This window comes from Barbatula barbatula (genome assembly GCF_947034865.1).
Source record: "Barbatula barbatula genome assembly, chromosome: 5".
Classification (NCBI taxonomy): Eukaryota; Metazoa; Chordata; class Actinopteri; order Cypriniformes; family Nemacheilidae; genus Barbatula; species Barbatula barbatula.
This window is the reverse complement of record NC_136769.1, coordinates 6,978,286-6,995,018: the sequence shown is the minus strand read 5'-3', so window position 1 is coordinate 6,995,018 and position 16,733 is coordinate 6,978,286. Positions and strand designations below refer to the sequence as shown.

Below are 16,733 nucleotides of genomic sequence, written 5' to 3'. Positions count from 1 at the left end.
AAAATCCTACAGACATATCGGAAAATTTCAAAGCCAGCCCTGATCCTGTTCTTGAACGGCTCCGCCCAAACACACCCCTTTCCTTAAACCCCTCCCCTTTCAATGTCTCCGCCCTTCCATGTGATGTGCCCCAAACTTTGGTTTCAGAACCTGATGCTCCCAGAAGTTCTGACACAAGAACCGGACGTCTTGAAGATTTCCTAGAAAGCACTACTGGCAAGCCATTGTTGGGTGTGGAGCCGGGGGGACCCATGACGCTAATCGTGGACCTTCACAACCAAATGCTGAGCACATCAAGTATCCTCGACCACCCTTGTTCGCCAATGGATACGTGTGACCTGGGTTTCTCCAGTTACTCGCCGTCAGATTTGGTAGACTCTGTCCCTGACAGCATGGATTGGATTGATTTTGGAATGGGTGGTGCTGGTGGGGAATGGCCGGGAATAATTAATCTGAATGGACACACCCCCTCCAGTTTATTTTCTGCAGACTTTCTGGACACTTCGGATCTGAACTGGTCCAGTTTATAGCTCATGAGTCTTAAATCTTCAGAAATATTTACAGAAAGAAACAAACCTGGATTAACATCCTTCACTTGCAGGTTTTATGAGTTTCCAGCATAGACAACTACAGATTCTCATAATTCCTTAAGCGACTTGATCCATGTTGCATGTTGCATCTTTTTTTTTCTTCCCCATCTTACACACACACACAAGTAGACGTTTGTTTCTGAGAAATGTATTCTGTGTATTGATTTTATCTGGAAGATCATTTTAAAGCATTTGTTCATCTGTTGTAAATCACTAAAATGCTTCTTATATTCAGCAGATGATGTCAGACACTTTCCAGATGAAGTACTTTAATAGTAAATTCACATGCAGTGATGTTTTTTATAGTATTTAAAGGATCTAATTTATAGATGCCGAAGTAACAACGTTTTGAGCTCGCTTTACCAAATATAACTGGTCAACTTCTGCATTTACTGCGGATTGAAAACGTGTTCTTCTATTTATAGTGTTTTACAGTTTCACGTGAAAACAAAGCATAGGAGCATAAGCCAACTGAAAGGTTTGTAGTATCAGCATTACCGTTGTGGGATATGATCGAATATTATATTTTTAGAAATTCACATGTTAGCCCACCAACCATCAGATTTAGTTTTTGCCCATTTTGAATTAATTTAAGCTACTGCTGTAGCACTGATGCAGGAGATGATTTAATGGGATCTGCGTGATGATATATGCTATAAATATGTATCAGAAGTACAGTGTAAAACTGTACACACTATTAATGTAGAATATTCTACATTCGAATTTTTTTAATTATAAATATGGCTTTATTGACTTATAGAGACATTTTATCAATGCTAGTATTTTGTATTAACTGATGCTAGCAGCCAAACTGTTTTTATATTACTAGTACAAGATAAATAACTAAACTTGCTTTTTTAATATAGGCTAGGTTAACTCAAAAATGACTGCCAAATTTTATGATAAATGTGAAGTTTTATCAAATTTAGTTTGTACAGTATATCTTGCTCAAAACGTAGGTGGTGTACTTTGAGTTTTAAATTTGTGTCAATAAGTTGCCTGCACCTTTATAAAAGTTTTTGTTTATCTTATAGCTCTAAGTGGGTCGCTTAGTTTGTGTTTTACTGTAAATATGCTGCATTGAACTGAATATGCCACGGTACACATCGTACTGTATGTACTGCACTGTATTTTGTCAATACTCCGGTCATTAGATGGAGTTTTGATGATGGGAATATGAGCCTAAGGGATAATGAATGTTTCCAAGATGATCAGAATGTAAAGATTTTACTGTATAGAAAATGATTATCTATAAGCAGCATTTACATTTCAAGGACTTTTGTAGACGCTTGTGTATATATTTTGCTGTTACTCTGAATATGAATAATGCGTTGCTTGAATGTCCATTTTTGTACTGTTGCACATCAGCTCAGGAACCTACAGATTGTGTGCATGTGCGTGTGTGAGAGACTTGGGAGAACAGCATTATTGTCTGCAGTATTCTCCATCCATCTGTCTGAATTTGCTTTTGCAGGTTTTGTCTGTGGTTGAGCCCAACCTGAACTTTATTTCTACAGTACACCATCCCCTGGCGAATTTTCATGATGTTTTATTGGCTGAATGTCTTACTGCGTGGGGCTTAGAGCCTCTTTGGGCTTATACTTTAGATTTTTTGTTTCAGAAAAATAAATATTAAGATGGAAATGAAATGGTTAAGTTTTTGTGCTTGCCACAGGAGGTATGTCATTATATGTTTCTCTTTCTTCTGTAGAACACATTTATTTTGAGAAATGTCTGGTTTTGTGTCCATACAATGGAAGTCAATGTTCGGTTACCAACAGGTCTTTTGTGTTTTGCAGGAGAAAGTCAGACAGGTTTGGAATGAGGGTCATGATGAGTGTATTTATTTACGGCAGTCATACGGGTTTGGGACGCCATAAGGTTGGGCAAATAATGTCAATTGTTTGAGGGGTTGGGCAGTATTTTACCTTTGAGACAAACTAGTTCTTCAGATATTCTGTTTACAACATGTAGCGTTCTACCTAATCACGCAGTCCTGTAATGTATTTTTTCTTGGAACTTCTATTTTAAAGGTCAAGTGTGTAGTTTAGGATCTAATGACAGAAAATGCAATACAATATACATAACTTTGTCTTCAGAGGTGCGTAAAGAAAAGACCTTACATAATGAAGCGTATGTTTTTATGACCTCAGAATGATCTATTTCTATCTACATACACCGCGCGTCCCCTTGCTTGAAAACCACCATGTTTTTCTACAGTAGCCCTTAACGGACAAACTGCTCTACAGAACGTGTTTCGTTAATAAGGCAAAGAAGTGAAAACATCTTATCGTGCGTCGAAGAGGCGGGATGGAGTGAGCCGTTAGTATGGAGTCACCGCTACAGGTAGATGCCGTTAAATTTCATACACTGGACCTTTAATGTACTGTAGTCTAGAATGTGACATTTTTTTCTTGCGTAGTCTTTTGGTTCATACGGCTTAAAGTACATCAGTTGCTCACTTTGATTCATGTTCACTGAAGCTGGGGGATTAGATGCTGCAGACATGATTATAAATTCATAACTCCCCCTGACAGAACCAGAGTTAAAAGCACCTCTCGTCCAATAATTGCTGGAATCAATTATTCCTGTGCAAACCATCCAGCAAGCCTTGGTGAGAAAGTATCTATTCTTGAGATCACTGTGGAGTACCATTTAAAAAGCAGTACAAGTTTTTTTATCTCACGTTCCACACCCTCCTTTATAAACGTCATTCCTTCCCATGTGTTTTCCTCGTGGCTGAATGTTTCGCTGTCTATTCATCATGTCCTTTAATACATTTAGTGAGATGCAAAAACCTATCAGCCGTAATGGACTGCTGACCCAACCCCTTTCCCAGATAGCCCCTTTCTTAACGACTGAATGAATTAAAAAAGGGCTCGTGCACATAGAACGACCTGTGTTTCTCCATTTATTTCTTATTTAGCAGATATACTGTATGTACAACTCGTTGCTGAAAGTGTAACGGAAATATAAGTAGATAATGCCGTGGCTTTTTGTAACAGACATCACATCAGGAGAGCATCTATGATTTATATTTACATTTAGTCATTTAGCAGACGCTTTTATCCAAAGTGACTTACAAAGAGTTCAGGGAGAAATGAGCGATATGTCATAAAAGAGCAATAATACAATAGGTGCTAATACAAAGTTACTATGATAATGAATTAAAATGCTGCCCATGTGGCCTTTGTAGTTTTTGGAGCAGAGCCAGTGAATGCTGAAAAAACTAAATAATGTTTGTATTTATGTGTCCATGTAAACTACATACCGCTCAAAAGTTTAAGATCACTTGCTCATTCTTTCTTTGTTTTTTTACACTTAAGGATAATAGTAAACCCACCAAAAACTGTGAAACATGTAAATGTGGGAATAATGCTGTGGCTAAAAGCATCCAAAATAAATGAACTGTGTTATATTTTATCTTCAAAGTAGTCACGTGTGGCTAGAATTTGCAAGATTTTATCATCCAGCTTCTGTGCATAAGTCAAGGTGATACTGAGCTGCACCACTGTAAATGACGTATTGCCATGTGTTATTTCAAAGAACTTGTTTCCTTTAAACAAAACAGTAATAACTTGTCTCTTTACCTGCAAGACAAAAAAACTGAAAGTCATTAAAGTATCATGCTGTTGCAGATATTGTATTGCATATTGTATTGGAATATGTATTTTTCCAGGTCCAGAGAGTACGAGATGACTGCTTTGAGGCAAACAGAACCCAGACAGCACTAAGAGTCCGTTGGAATTGCAGTCGGTTAGATCACACAGAGGTTTGATGTCAAGATGTAAATCATCCAGACTGCTCATCTCTCACGTCTTTCGTATGTGTGTCATAAGGTCTCACTGGTGCAGTTGACTTTTAATCACACCACATTAAGAATATCAAGTGGCACTTTTGTTTAATTTTGCCTTAATTGTACAGAATAGGTTCTGATGAGGTCATACTTCAGCATACTCCAGATTTGTGTGTGTAAAACCAATCCTGTGACGTCATATGGTAATAGCTCATGAATAGAAATTCAGTTGATATTGTCAGGTAACCTTGGTAGGATCACAGAACCCGATTAATATTCATGAACCTAGTAGCCTAGAAAATGCAGAGGCTTTTGTTCCTTCTTATTTGTTCCCAAGTACAATATTCAGCTGTGATGGACGATTTTGCCGTTTCAAACATTTTATTTCACAAGCTGCTAAACTCAATGTCTGCCCACTCTCCGTCCCATTTCTGCACATCACTAAAATAACAAGAGCTGGTTAAAATGGCCGATTGCTGTCGACTGGCGTTCTCCAAACATCTCGCTGTGAGACTAGTAATAAGCGAGATGAATGTTTCTGGAAATAACAGTCAGATATAACTTGCAGACCCTTGTGTGGCATTTGTCAGTATTAATAATCCGATACAGTTCAATGAAGTTTCACTTTGCTCTTTATTTTTAAAACAAGTTTATACAAAGAACACTTAACAACGTTTCTGTATTAAAGAGATGCTTGAAAAGCCATTAATTCAGTTTGACCGTGTCTATGTTAACGTACATAAACTGCCAGTGTCATAGAAATGATTGACATCTTCTTTGCTGTTCTGTTGGCATGGTTACTATTGCCATCACTTTCATCATCATAAACATCACATTTCACCATATGTTCAGTATAATAACATTGCTTATAATAAAAAGTATTCAGTAAGATTGCTTTCATGCCAACCTACAGAAACTATTATAACCATTTTTTGTGGCTTTTTAACTGAACTGTATTAGCCAGTTTTGAAAAGAATAGTTAACCCAAATAAGCCACCATTTTCTCTCCAGTTGTCCCAATTTCGCATGACTTTCTTTCTTTCTTTCTTTCTTTCTTTCTTTCTTTAAATGGAACAGAAATGGAAACGTTGGAAAGAACTTAGGACGCCAGTGGTTTTCACGTCTTGTAAGTAAAGTTTGGAGATTGTGTTTGAGCACAATATATATATATATATATATATATATATATCACTTAGGAAATCAGGACTTTTATATCTTTCTTTGTACTTTTTGCTGCTTTTGTATTCCTCAGAAGAAAGAAAGTCATGGTCCGGAACGACATGAGGGCGAGTAAATAACAATTATCACTTCAGGCTAAAACTATTCCTAAACTTCGCCCCCCAGACACATATAACCATTTGAACAGTCAACAAATGTCTTGTAAAAACTTTGTACATTTGTGATTATTTCCAAAAAGGTGCACTTCAGTCAAACATGTCTGTTCGCTTTTGAAACTCCCAGTCTCTCATGTCTCTCTTGCACCATCCTGTAAATGAGATTTTTCTGAATAATTCAATGTTACCCCAAAGTGCAACCAGACCTGAGAAGTGATTTGGCCAAATGATCTGGAAATGGAGGCTGAAGGAGAGGATGACAGATTTCTGCTCTCTCTTCCCTCCAACCCAGAGTTCTTCATCATCATGTACCATATTATCCTCGGTTTCTCTCTCCTTCTCCATCCTCGGGAGACCCATACTAACTTAGATATCACTGACAGCAAAGACTTCCACCTCCTACCCTCCTGGCAGAGAGAGAGACGAGAGGAACCAACGAAGATGCAACTGCAACACGGCGTCTGTACTGCCGGTGAGCGTCGCGACAACCAAACACATGCTGTTATAATCAGGGAAGCCATCTGAACTGTAAGTTGTAGTTATGGTTTGATCATCGACAGTTGCACTAAAGGTTTCTAAAGGGCCTGTGTGTACATTTGTGTCTATTTAAAAAACAATTGGAAAGCAACGATGAAAGGTGAGTCATGCCGTCTGTTTGTAGGCAGCTGCCCTCTAAGGCTGTGTACTAACTGTAATGGAGAATCAAAAGCAGGCCTCCATAGAGTTGAAACTCCACCCGTTGCATGTTTGCTTGTTAAATAGATTATTATCTACAAGTGGCACTATAGTTATTTAAGTTAAGACATTTCTTGCACCTCAATGAATTTTGAAACACATACAGTAATGCTTTAGGACATGCAGTATAGGGCTGCGTGTGAATATAAAAAAGCACACATACACTACCTTTCAGACGTTTAAGGTCACATGACTGAACTTTTTTCATAACATTAAACCTTTTGATCTGTGGGCATATGTCTGAACTGTTATAATCATTTATGTTGAGAAATGGATAATTGTGCCAACATATACATTCCTTTCAAAACAAAACAAAATGTATTTAGATAAGAGCTTAAATAAACGTGAAATTCTTCAATACAATAAACAAGCATCACTGGGACCACAAGGAGCATTTTGATAAATTCTATGTCAAGGGTGTCCACTTTGAAGATGCTAATATATGACAGGTTTGATTTATCTTGGACTTTTACAACATAATTCCCATGGTAACATTTGCTTTATTCTAATGAGAATTTAGAATGTGTGTGTTTTCAGAGTTTGTTGGATCGATGTGAATATGTTTGTGATGAGTTCGTTATTCTTATAAGTTTCGGAAAATAAATATTGCAAGTGACCCTAAACTTTTGAACGGTAGGTTACGAAACATTAAATTCTGTATGAAAACACTCAATCCTCTGTAGTCTCATGTCGCCTCAGATCTGTCATAAAAAGTAAATGTTGATCATTTTATCACTGCTGGTGTCTGTCAGTGTGAATGGCCCTTAACGCTTCACCTTGAAAAGCTTTTGGGAAAATTAAATTGTTTGTGAAAGGCCATATCATGTTCTTTTATATTCACATTTTACACATAGAATTTGTGTACAATGTTTAGATTTAGTCAACTTTTTGCTTATTTCTTCTGTTAACCCTGATGTATAAATAGACAGGACTCCATTATATAATGGGTAAACATGTCAATGAGCCACAGCAGATGGTGTTTCTCAATGCCAGTGTAGAAGAAAACTGGCCCTGGTTACCGAGCCAGCCCGATTAGTCTTCCTAACTCTCTCTCTCCCTCTATTGATGACGTAACTTTATCATTTCTTGGGATCAACCTGCAGTGCTTTCACATATAGGTGTGAGTATTGATATACATATAGTTTCCATGTTTAGAATTACAAAAGGGACAACCACTTTTAAAAGCCCTTGAAAGTAGAATTGAACCAAATCATACACGGACGAAATCAACAGCCTTAGGACAGTGCATGAGAACAGAACGGTCAAACGTACCACCAGACGAATGGGAACAAACGTGATTCTTCTATTTTACAATATTACATGTCTCTGGACCGGTAACTAACATGTCATTCAAGCATTGGTTACAATACATCTTTTAAAAACGATTAAATAAAGCATATGCTCTATAGCGCAAGCTTCAAATATGGCAAGACATCTTTTAACGTTAGTAAAGAAGGTCTGAGAACTCTGTTGGAAGCACTTCGTCTCTATCAAATGGTTGTCGACTGCAGCAGGCTTGATGTTCCATTGACGCTTACGGTACAAAAATACGACATTGCAAATTGTACATAAAAAGTAAAAAGTACGTCATGTATTGCTAAAGATAAAATGCTACCTAGTTGCATTCATATCGCAGGTAGGACAGTTTCATTTTACAAAGAAATTGGAAACAGTCATTCAGCTTATTCGTGTGGTTTAAAATAACCACTCTGGAGGAATTTAGAAGCATACGTTTGATATTTACACCTTGTGTTTCTTTGAAAGTAAAGGATGTGCATGTACTCATTTGACTTCGGCCCTTCGCCTTTAAACACTGAATTAAATATTTAACAATCCAACACCTCATTGAGATGATGTCAGAAATAGTGTTTGTGCCAAATTACTTTTCGTGTTCCAAATTTGGTGAAGCAGTCATAGACCTGTCTTCCTAATCCTTGTTCAGAGGGAAATCTGCTCCGGGTTTCCAAGCATTCCTCTAGGACGGTCTTTGTGATTCTACATACAGCAGTATGGCTTCAGTTCAGACAGGTGTAGCCGTTTGTAGTTGGTATCAGCTAGCATCTCTGTGCAAGGAAAGGTGAAAGTCGTATTTGTCCTCCAGCATTTGCCCCTGAACCCAACAACACAATGAAGCCAGAACAGTCATCCTTGTAGCTCATGATAGTTTGTCTGCAAGTTGGCCCATGAGAACGTGTCGGTACAACCCCACAACAATAAAACAGTTGAAAATAGCTATCCTGGAACATGCTGTAACCGCATCATATTTTTGGAGCGTCTTTCCCTGGAGCAAGTCCAGAAGAGAAAATGATCTCCAAAATGAAGGTAGAATGAGTAAGGGAGCAACCACATGTGTTTCTTTCTTTATCCTCTCCTTTCATAGTTCATTACCGGCCCATTTGCTGAGAGATGACTGTAATGCAATCCAGTGTTCAGACAGAGGAAGGCTTTGTACCGTTGCCTCGTTCTTCCCAGTTCAATAATCCTTCTCTGCCCCTCTTAATCGCAACACTACGGTTGCGTTTGGCTCTAAGCAGCAGTGGTGTTAAACTCTATCCTTGAACATTTCACACTCTTTAATAGCCCCTCGGAGGCTCATACATTAGATGTCATCGACCGTAAAATCTCTTGTGCTGCTCACTGAGGGTTGTTCAAACATGGAGCACTTGCTAATTTTTGGGTGCAGATGTTTGCTCTGTAAACAGATGTTCTAGTATCATTTAAAGGACAGGGGTTGTCGTCAAACAAACAAAAAATAGGTTTGCATAAATGCGCTACATTTTCAACTCTAGGTCTTTCAGCAAAACCAACCTCCATTCAGATCCGTTGCTGATTGAAGAAAGTCATAGAATTTGGGTCTACAGGCAGTTTCGAGAATATATTTGTGGATCTGTTTTGGTGCCATCATCAATTACAGCGCCCCCTGTTGTTCTGTGGCAGTGTGGCGGCCAGATGCCCGCTGGGAGCAGCTTGGAGCAGCGGAGAGAAAAGTGAGTTCTATCAGTCATTCAGCCCCAGGCGGGGAAGACAGACAGGGGTTGTATTGCTACCGTTTTCCCAGGCTCTAGAGCACACTCCAAGACACCTAAACCTTTGAGAGATTTTGATACCCATCACCAGATTTAGCACTTGTTTTTCGATTATGATGCTACGGTAGGATATACAGTAGGTATTGCTGATGCATGCTAGACGTACTTGTACCAGCACTTGAAAAATAAATTCAAAAACAACTTTTTACCAAAAGGAAAGCTATTTACATTCTGAGAAATGAGAGGGAGTTGTTTCAGAGATATTGTAGAGGATACACATGCGCCAAGTGAACAAAGTGGTTTAGGCAGTGCTACCTGTTACATTAGTCATGAGACTCTTTCAGCTAGACATGCTCTCCTCTGTTGCTGTGGTACCTCATCTCTGATGGCAGTAAGTCCGTCAGGAGCAGAGACACCCTCATTGACCTTGTGGTGTGTCTCGTACCAGGATTTGAAATAGAAGCAGCCAAAATACCTTAACCTTTCTCTCAGATCACCTTTGTTTCTCCATAGTTGTCTTTCTAAAGCTTTCCCCCGTCTTGAATTGCCAGAATAAAATCTCTTCGTGTGGCAGGTGGTGACCGAAGGAAGCTGATAGCCTCGTCTGGAACAACAGGCCAGAGCATTTGGGATGGTAGGTTTATCAAGACTCAGGACCATGCAATATGTTTCTCCTTTGACCTTGGTGTTTCGGTACGATAATTATGAATACAAATACAAGGAATTATAATTGAAAAAACAACTGAAGCTCTAACATCTGGTTGCAACGTCTAATCACAATCATGCTCTCTTCCATTTCAGGTTTCCACCTCACACCGTGACCTCCGTTTTGCTGTTTGTTGGCAGTCCCTTTTGTTTAGGATAGAGATGTGGAGACACCCCAGGTGTGTGTCCATACCCCAAAGGTTGGTTGAACAATTCTGGAAGAGTCTCGATGCTGAACTGCCGCTTGGTGGAGAATGCCTGACGCCTACTGTTAGGCTGGGACAGTGGAGGTTGCTGTTGAGCCATCAGAGGAACCTGGTGTTGGAGGTGGCTCTTGTTGGGGTCCCAGGCTTTGAAGGCCGAGCTGGAGGTGAGTGGATGAGTGTTGGTCTTGGAGATCTTGGGCTTGGGGACTTGAGCAGAAGTGATGGTAATGGCCAGAGGTGTATGGATGTCTTGACGTGGGAGGAAGGGCTTGTCTTTGAGGTGGAAAGCGATGGGTTGGAAGGTAGCGGGCGAAGTCTGCCGATGGGTGTATTCCATCATTGGGTAGCCTTTGGGATAGTAATCCCTTACTGTTGTTTCTGAAAGACACAAAAATTTGTTAAAGACATTGAGAATAAAATACAACATATCTTTGTAATTAGGATGAGATATGAACCAGGGCTCATAGTAAATTACATCTGTAAAAAAAGTCATCTGTCGTATTTGTCAAAGGATATTTGAAAAAAATCTTAGCTAAACCTTATGTGGTATTCATGTTTGTATTAAACCGCGGTCACACTTGTCTTTTCCTTCCATTGACTTCTTTTCATACACATGCGAATGCGTCAGAGCGGAAATGTAAGCCCCTCCGAAGATATTTTGGATTGGGTAGCAATGTTCAAGTTTAGTGAACTCTGACCTGTAAATTTGCGTCCTGTGAGAGCATGAGACCAATAGAAGATCAAAACGTCACAGTGTGACCTTGCGGTACGAAACGTAAAGATGGAGGAATCGCTCCCGCCCATTTTCACAACACCATTTTTACACGCTCAAAGTCTTGTGACCGCAGCATTACTAAGCTTATTTTCGGGGTCTATTGGACCTACAGCATACTTCTGTTTTAAGTAAATATAGCCATAAAAATGTGTGTAAAAATACTTGTTTACTTCATACCAATTATTAGCAACATATTTTAACATTTGTGTAACATGTGTAACATTTACTTCTGTTACATTCATGTGCAAAAATGTGCATTAGGTTTTTTTTTGGAAAAAATGGTAAAAAGAAACATAGGTGATAATGTATGGGTGGGGAGAAACATGTTTATCTTAAATAAACATAAATTACTGAAGTTGAAAAAAACCTTTTGCATAACACCAGGGTTAAGTGTTTTGCATACATGGACAGCATGCTGTGTGTTTTTTATCTGATCTTCAGCATCAACTGGAAAATTGCCCAAAATGAACAATTATGCTGTACATTAGATTTGCATAGCATTGTTGCTCAATCCAGATTTAATGTTCCCTACAAAGTGCACAAACTTAGTGTGTCTGGCTATATGTTCTATATGTAGTATTAAGAGAATCTAATCCTTAAAACACCTGGAGCATCAGGTCATCAAGTGTGACATGAACCTGCTCCAGGCCTTCTTACGTCACACACGTTCTCTTGAGCTTTTGTCAGAGCCATCACAGCCATGATGAAATAAATATGATTGGTATATATCCTAAGGTCAGACTGTGTTTGAAAGATAGGGCAAAAATAGAATATATGGATACAGTAGATACAGCAACATAGTTGAAATCAAAAATGGTGCAACAGTGTATTAGCGATTAAATATTATTATGCTTTGAGTATTGACATTGCTGAAGCACAGTATGAACGTTGAACATTGAATCTTTACCAAATAATTGTTATACTTTTACCACAATAAAATGATTTATCAAGGGTTGATTGGCAGATTTGTGGTTAGAGTTAGGATCAGTATAGGTTTGCTTTGGTTATATTGTTTCGTAGCAGGATGAAGTGTCAGCAACAGTAGACAGATGAGAGATGAGAGTTAGCCTGTCTCATCGAATTAGCCCTTCTTCACCGAGCGCTGCCGGCTGAAGACAGACCGCTTGGTTCACTGCTCTGAGACATAAACAACCTTGATTTTTTGTCATTTTCGCCTCCTTTTTCTTGTTTTCCATCTATAGCATTCAATCTCGCTTTTGAGTCACGGCTAACATGTGAGGCAAACAATTGTAGACATCTTCAATGTACTGTATGTGTGTGTACATGTGCTCTAAATGGTGTACCGTAGCAGGTGCCCATCATTACAAACATTTACTAACGTAACTGTTGTACTTGCAATTTTATTTCGTTTCTTATAAGTCCGGATTTCAACCCGAGTCCTCTTGTATGCTCAACACTAAAATATCTAACATTTTCAACTACTTTACCACATTTAAATAAAAAATGTACATAAAGCCCCTCTGGCCTTGTTCAGAAATTCATTGTTGTTGTTTGAAAATGTTGCACTACAGTCAGTTCAAAATGAACCTAAACGTTTTAACAAGCTAAGGGCAAAAACAAGTCTACCAATGTTGAGAGACAGGACGCAATCTTTGTGTAGACAAATGATAAAAAATCACCCAAATGAGGACGCTAATTTGTTCCTGTGGTATTAAATCAAGCTGTTATTTACTAATACGGTAAGACATGCAAATGAGCTCATATTCATAGCTTAAACTGTATTTTGGTTTCAGTGCATCAATTAGTAGCACGTTCATTTCTTCTTTTAATATGTTGTGGTTTAAACTTGAGGTAGAAAAGAAGAGCCAAAAGCGAGCGAAATCCTCAAAATTCTACAGACTTGAAAAGTCCAATGAAGAGGTAGGCAGTAGGGAGCGTCTGTCAAGCGGATATGAATAATTTAGGGAGCGTGTTTAAAAAGAAGAACGCTAAGAGCTTATTACACTGATAATGAGAGAGACTGGAAGAACAGATTCGCCACATTCACTCACAACGCTGCACAGCTTCACACACACACATTTGGCAATAGTGGGCTACAGGTTTTAATACTTGTAAGGACATTTTACAAATTTCCACAAAAATTGTTCAAATATCAACCGCTGACTTGAGGGCACATTTTAGGGAAGTAAACTAAAGTTATTTATCCATAGTGTGGTGACGTCATTTGTCATCATTCAGAAAACAAATGACAATTACAACGATTGTAAGAATTCAGGAATAGTTTATATATACAGTATACTTAAATATATAAAAATTCATGTCATTTTTACCTGCTGACCAAATGTCCCCACGGGGTAGTTTACTGTGAATTTACCGACGTTGTTGAGACCAGCTAAAAGAGCCTATGAGGAAAACGGATGCATAAACCTTATGAATAATGTCTTACCAAAATGCTGAAGGTTTGTGTGCTGTGCAGAGGAAAGAAAAAAGGACATCATAGAAAAAACCTGTCTGGTTTGTGTCCGTGCGCGTGTTAGCACCTCGGGGAGAATCAAGCATCTACAACAGGAGAGACTGTGACATTACAGGCTGATGATGTCACACACAGGAAGTGCTCAGAGGGTGAACATATGCATCAAACTAACGAACAGACGGCAAATGTTCCAACAAGCCCTCTGTCCATTTCGACTACATTTTTTTTATTTTTCATTTTCCTATCTAACTTTCGTCAAATGCTTAAGGTTTGGATACACTTAATGCACAGTGTACATACAACTTTCTTTCATCATCTTTCTTAGCATTTATTCTTTTTACTTCTCCATTCAGTGAGCTTTCCAAATTCAACAATATCTAACAAAAGACTCTATTCCACTGGCTGTTTGTTCTTATTTCTTTTTTTAAAGCGATAATTCGACCACTTAAACAGCAATTATTTGAAAGCATGGTGTGGGTGTGTGGTATGAACGTTGCCCTTGTCGTGCCAATGCTGGTCGTGTATGCCAGCCTACTGTGCCAAGTGACCAGTATTCTGACGCAAACACAACACCCCTCTGACATCCAGCGTGTGTGTGCTTGTGTGTAGTCTGGAACGCATTGAATTGTAAATGTGTCCTTATCAACACGATCCTTGTGGCGGGGTCTTTAAGAAACCGCTCTCTCGACATGCGTTGTCAATTATTAAACAGTAATCCTGAATATAACATTTGATTCTCTTAATGTCATTAGTTTTTGTATGCCATTATTTGCAGTCAGCTGAAAAGACCAGAATTTGTCATAGGCTTTTCTGAGAACTGAAGGTCAATTTCAGAAATGTAGCTTATTTATGCGAAGGACAGACCGAACGATGTATATTTATAAAAACAGTTAACTCTCAGAGTGTTAAATGAGCTCTACTGCTATGTTGAGTGGATCACCGACCCTAATATACATTTTTCTGCATACATTGTTAAAACAGAAAGTTTTACAGTAAAATTAAGACCGGAGAGCTCTATTGGAAAGTAGCAAATCGCAGGGACAGTGGTAAATAAACGATACCTTTGTTTGTATTGTGATGGTTGTTTTCAAACTGCTTTTTGTAAGGCCAGCGAGAGAGAGCTGTGCGAGTAAACCTCATACTCCCACCAATGGATGTGCTCTAGTGACAGTGGTCTTAAGCCCCCTCCGGAGTGCCCATCTCCCATGCCGGACCGACGTTGGTTCGAGGCCCGCTCAGAGCAGGGCGAGTAACACGGTTACATATATGTAGTAAGCTACTTTGTGTAATTAGCTTTTTTAAGAATATTACCTTGAAGCGATAGTTTATCCAAAATGTTGTATGCGATTTATTCACCCTCATTTTGTCTAAAACCTGAATATGACTCTTTCCGATCTGCAGATATTTTGAGAAACGTCTCAATGGTTTTGTATCCATATAATGTACGAACAAAAGTCACATTGTTTTTTTGAAAATATAAAAATGCAAACAACAACAAAAGGTTTCTGTGACGGTTAATTGATGAAGTATAGCGGATACGATATACAGTGTATAAAAATCATTATGTCTATGGAAAAAGAAAGAAACCCATGTGGCACGAGTGCTTGCTGTGTGTTCACGGGGTTTAAAGTAAATTTAGTTTATTTCTTCTTTCTCCAAACAAGTTATTAAAATTGTGGGTGTTCATGTGTGTGATTCAGTCTGCTACCCATGATTGTAAAATTATTATCGTTTTTGTGTTTTCACCCTCATGTCCCTATAGCACGTGGCGTGTTGTCTTTCATTGCAATGTTTACAACACACATAACCGACTTCCCATCGTCCCTCACTCCCCATTGAGCACTTATTTTATGATTGATGGGGTCATGCTTCACAGTGTATGTGTTTGTGTTCATTGGCTCGTTTGTGTGTGTACACGCTCTTTGGATCACCCTGTGGTTTTAATAACATGTCAGGGTTATTTTCCTCTTGATCTGAGAGGTAATATTTGTGTATGTGATTATCATCAATCTAATAATAGATGGTGAGGTTTTTCCCAGCATCCTAAGAGCTCAGATGCACTAACACTCAGAATCATTTGCAATGTTAATCAGTTGTGGGTAAAGTGACCTTGATACATGTGCCATGTTTAAAGTAACAAGATGAGACAGCTGCTCGTGTATCTTACCCATTGCCTTGATAGAGGAATATTTGTTGAAGCCCAGGTTGTTGTGGGGCTGGGAGAGGGCCATTGCGGGACTCAGATGAGGAAGCGCGGCGTTATTCAGGTGATTGTGCTCTGAAGGATGAGAGAAAGCAGAAGGGGGAGCGGAGAGGGATGGGAAGGAGCCGAGGAGAGATGGAGAGAGAAGGGGAGCAAAGGGAGGAGGGGTACGTTAGTAAATGGAAAGTCAGCACATTAAGAGACTGATGAGTGTGAGATTATCATAGAGAAAAAAACTCTGCCAATTTAATTGAATCAATCAGGTTAAGGGTAGTGAAGGTTGTAGTATGCATGGTTGCAAAGAAGAACATTTTATTTGTTCAAGATTGTTATTATGGTTCAATTTCAAGTATAAATTTTGTCTCAAATATTTCTTCTCTATTATAATGGGGTTAATCTCATGAAACCTTAAAAAAATGTTTTATTCTTAAACAAATATCACCATTGAGAATCATGGGAATTATGTAAATGTGTGTTTTTTACAGTTTCATCACGCACCACTCAAAATTGTAAATCAGATTGCTTCAAAGGGGATTAGGTCTGCACAAACTATGAGGAATGGGTTGCGTGTCAAAGCTTAATGTGTTTAATATGTGCATGTGTGCAGTTTATAGATCCAGACTAGATTGCAGGAAACATGCTGAATGCTGCTGTCTATATGTTGTGTAGAGGTCACTAAAGGTCATGGTATTTAGGACACACATCCCGTGTCCTCCCCAGGGGCTGGGGTGCGAGGTCATTCTGTGACCTGATTCTGTCAGATCACTCTGTGTTTATGTGTGTATACACTTACTGTAATGTATATGTAAGTGCATATGTATATTAAAGTCCCAGAGAAATGAAATATTGCAGCGTTAATTGTAAATAGTTTATCAATGTGGGTTATTCTCTTTTTAAAAATCGTGTGCCCCCATAATTTTCTGAAAATG

General features: G+C 38.7%; 2 protein-coding genes across 5 annotated transcripts in view; one reads left to right on the top strand and one right to left on the bottom strand.

Annotated features, from left to right (window-relative positions):
• mrtfaa (myocardin related transcription factor Aa) overlaps window positions 1-2,236 on the top strand; it is a 28,265-nt gene extending 26,029 nt beyond the window's left edge. For all 4 annotated transcript variants that reach the window (XM_079456948.1, XM_079456947.1, XM_079456950.1 and 1 more), the window contains one exon: window positions 13-2,236. In XM_079456948.1, coding sequence (XP_079313074.1) covers window positions 13-530 — 518 coding nt within the window. In that variant the 3' untranslated portion in view covers window positions 531-2,236. The remainder of the gene's footprint in view (window positions 1-12) is intronic.
• An 8,055-nt stretch (window positions 2,237-10,291) lies between these two features.
• LOC306894881 (protein shisa-9) overlaps window positions 10,292-16,733 on the bottom strand; it is a gene marked incomplete at both ends in the record, with an annotated part of 50,751 nt that continues 44,309 nt past the window's right edge. Inside the window, 2 exons of the mRNA XM_079457718.1 lie at window positions 10,292-10,770; window positions 15,769-15,879. Coding sequence (XP_079313844.1) covers window positions 10,292-10,770; window positions 15,769-15,879 — 590 coding nt within the window. The remainder of the gene's footprint in view (window positions 10,771-15,768; window positions 15,880-16,733) is intronic.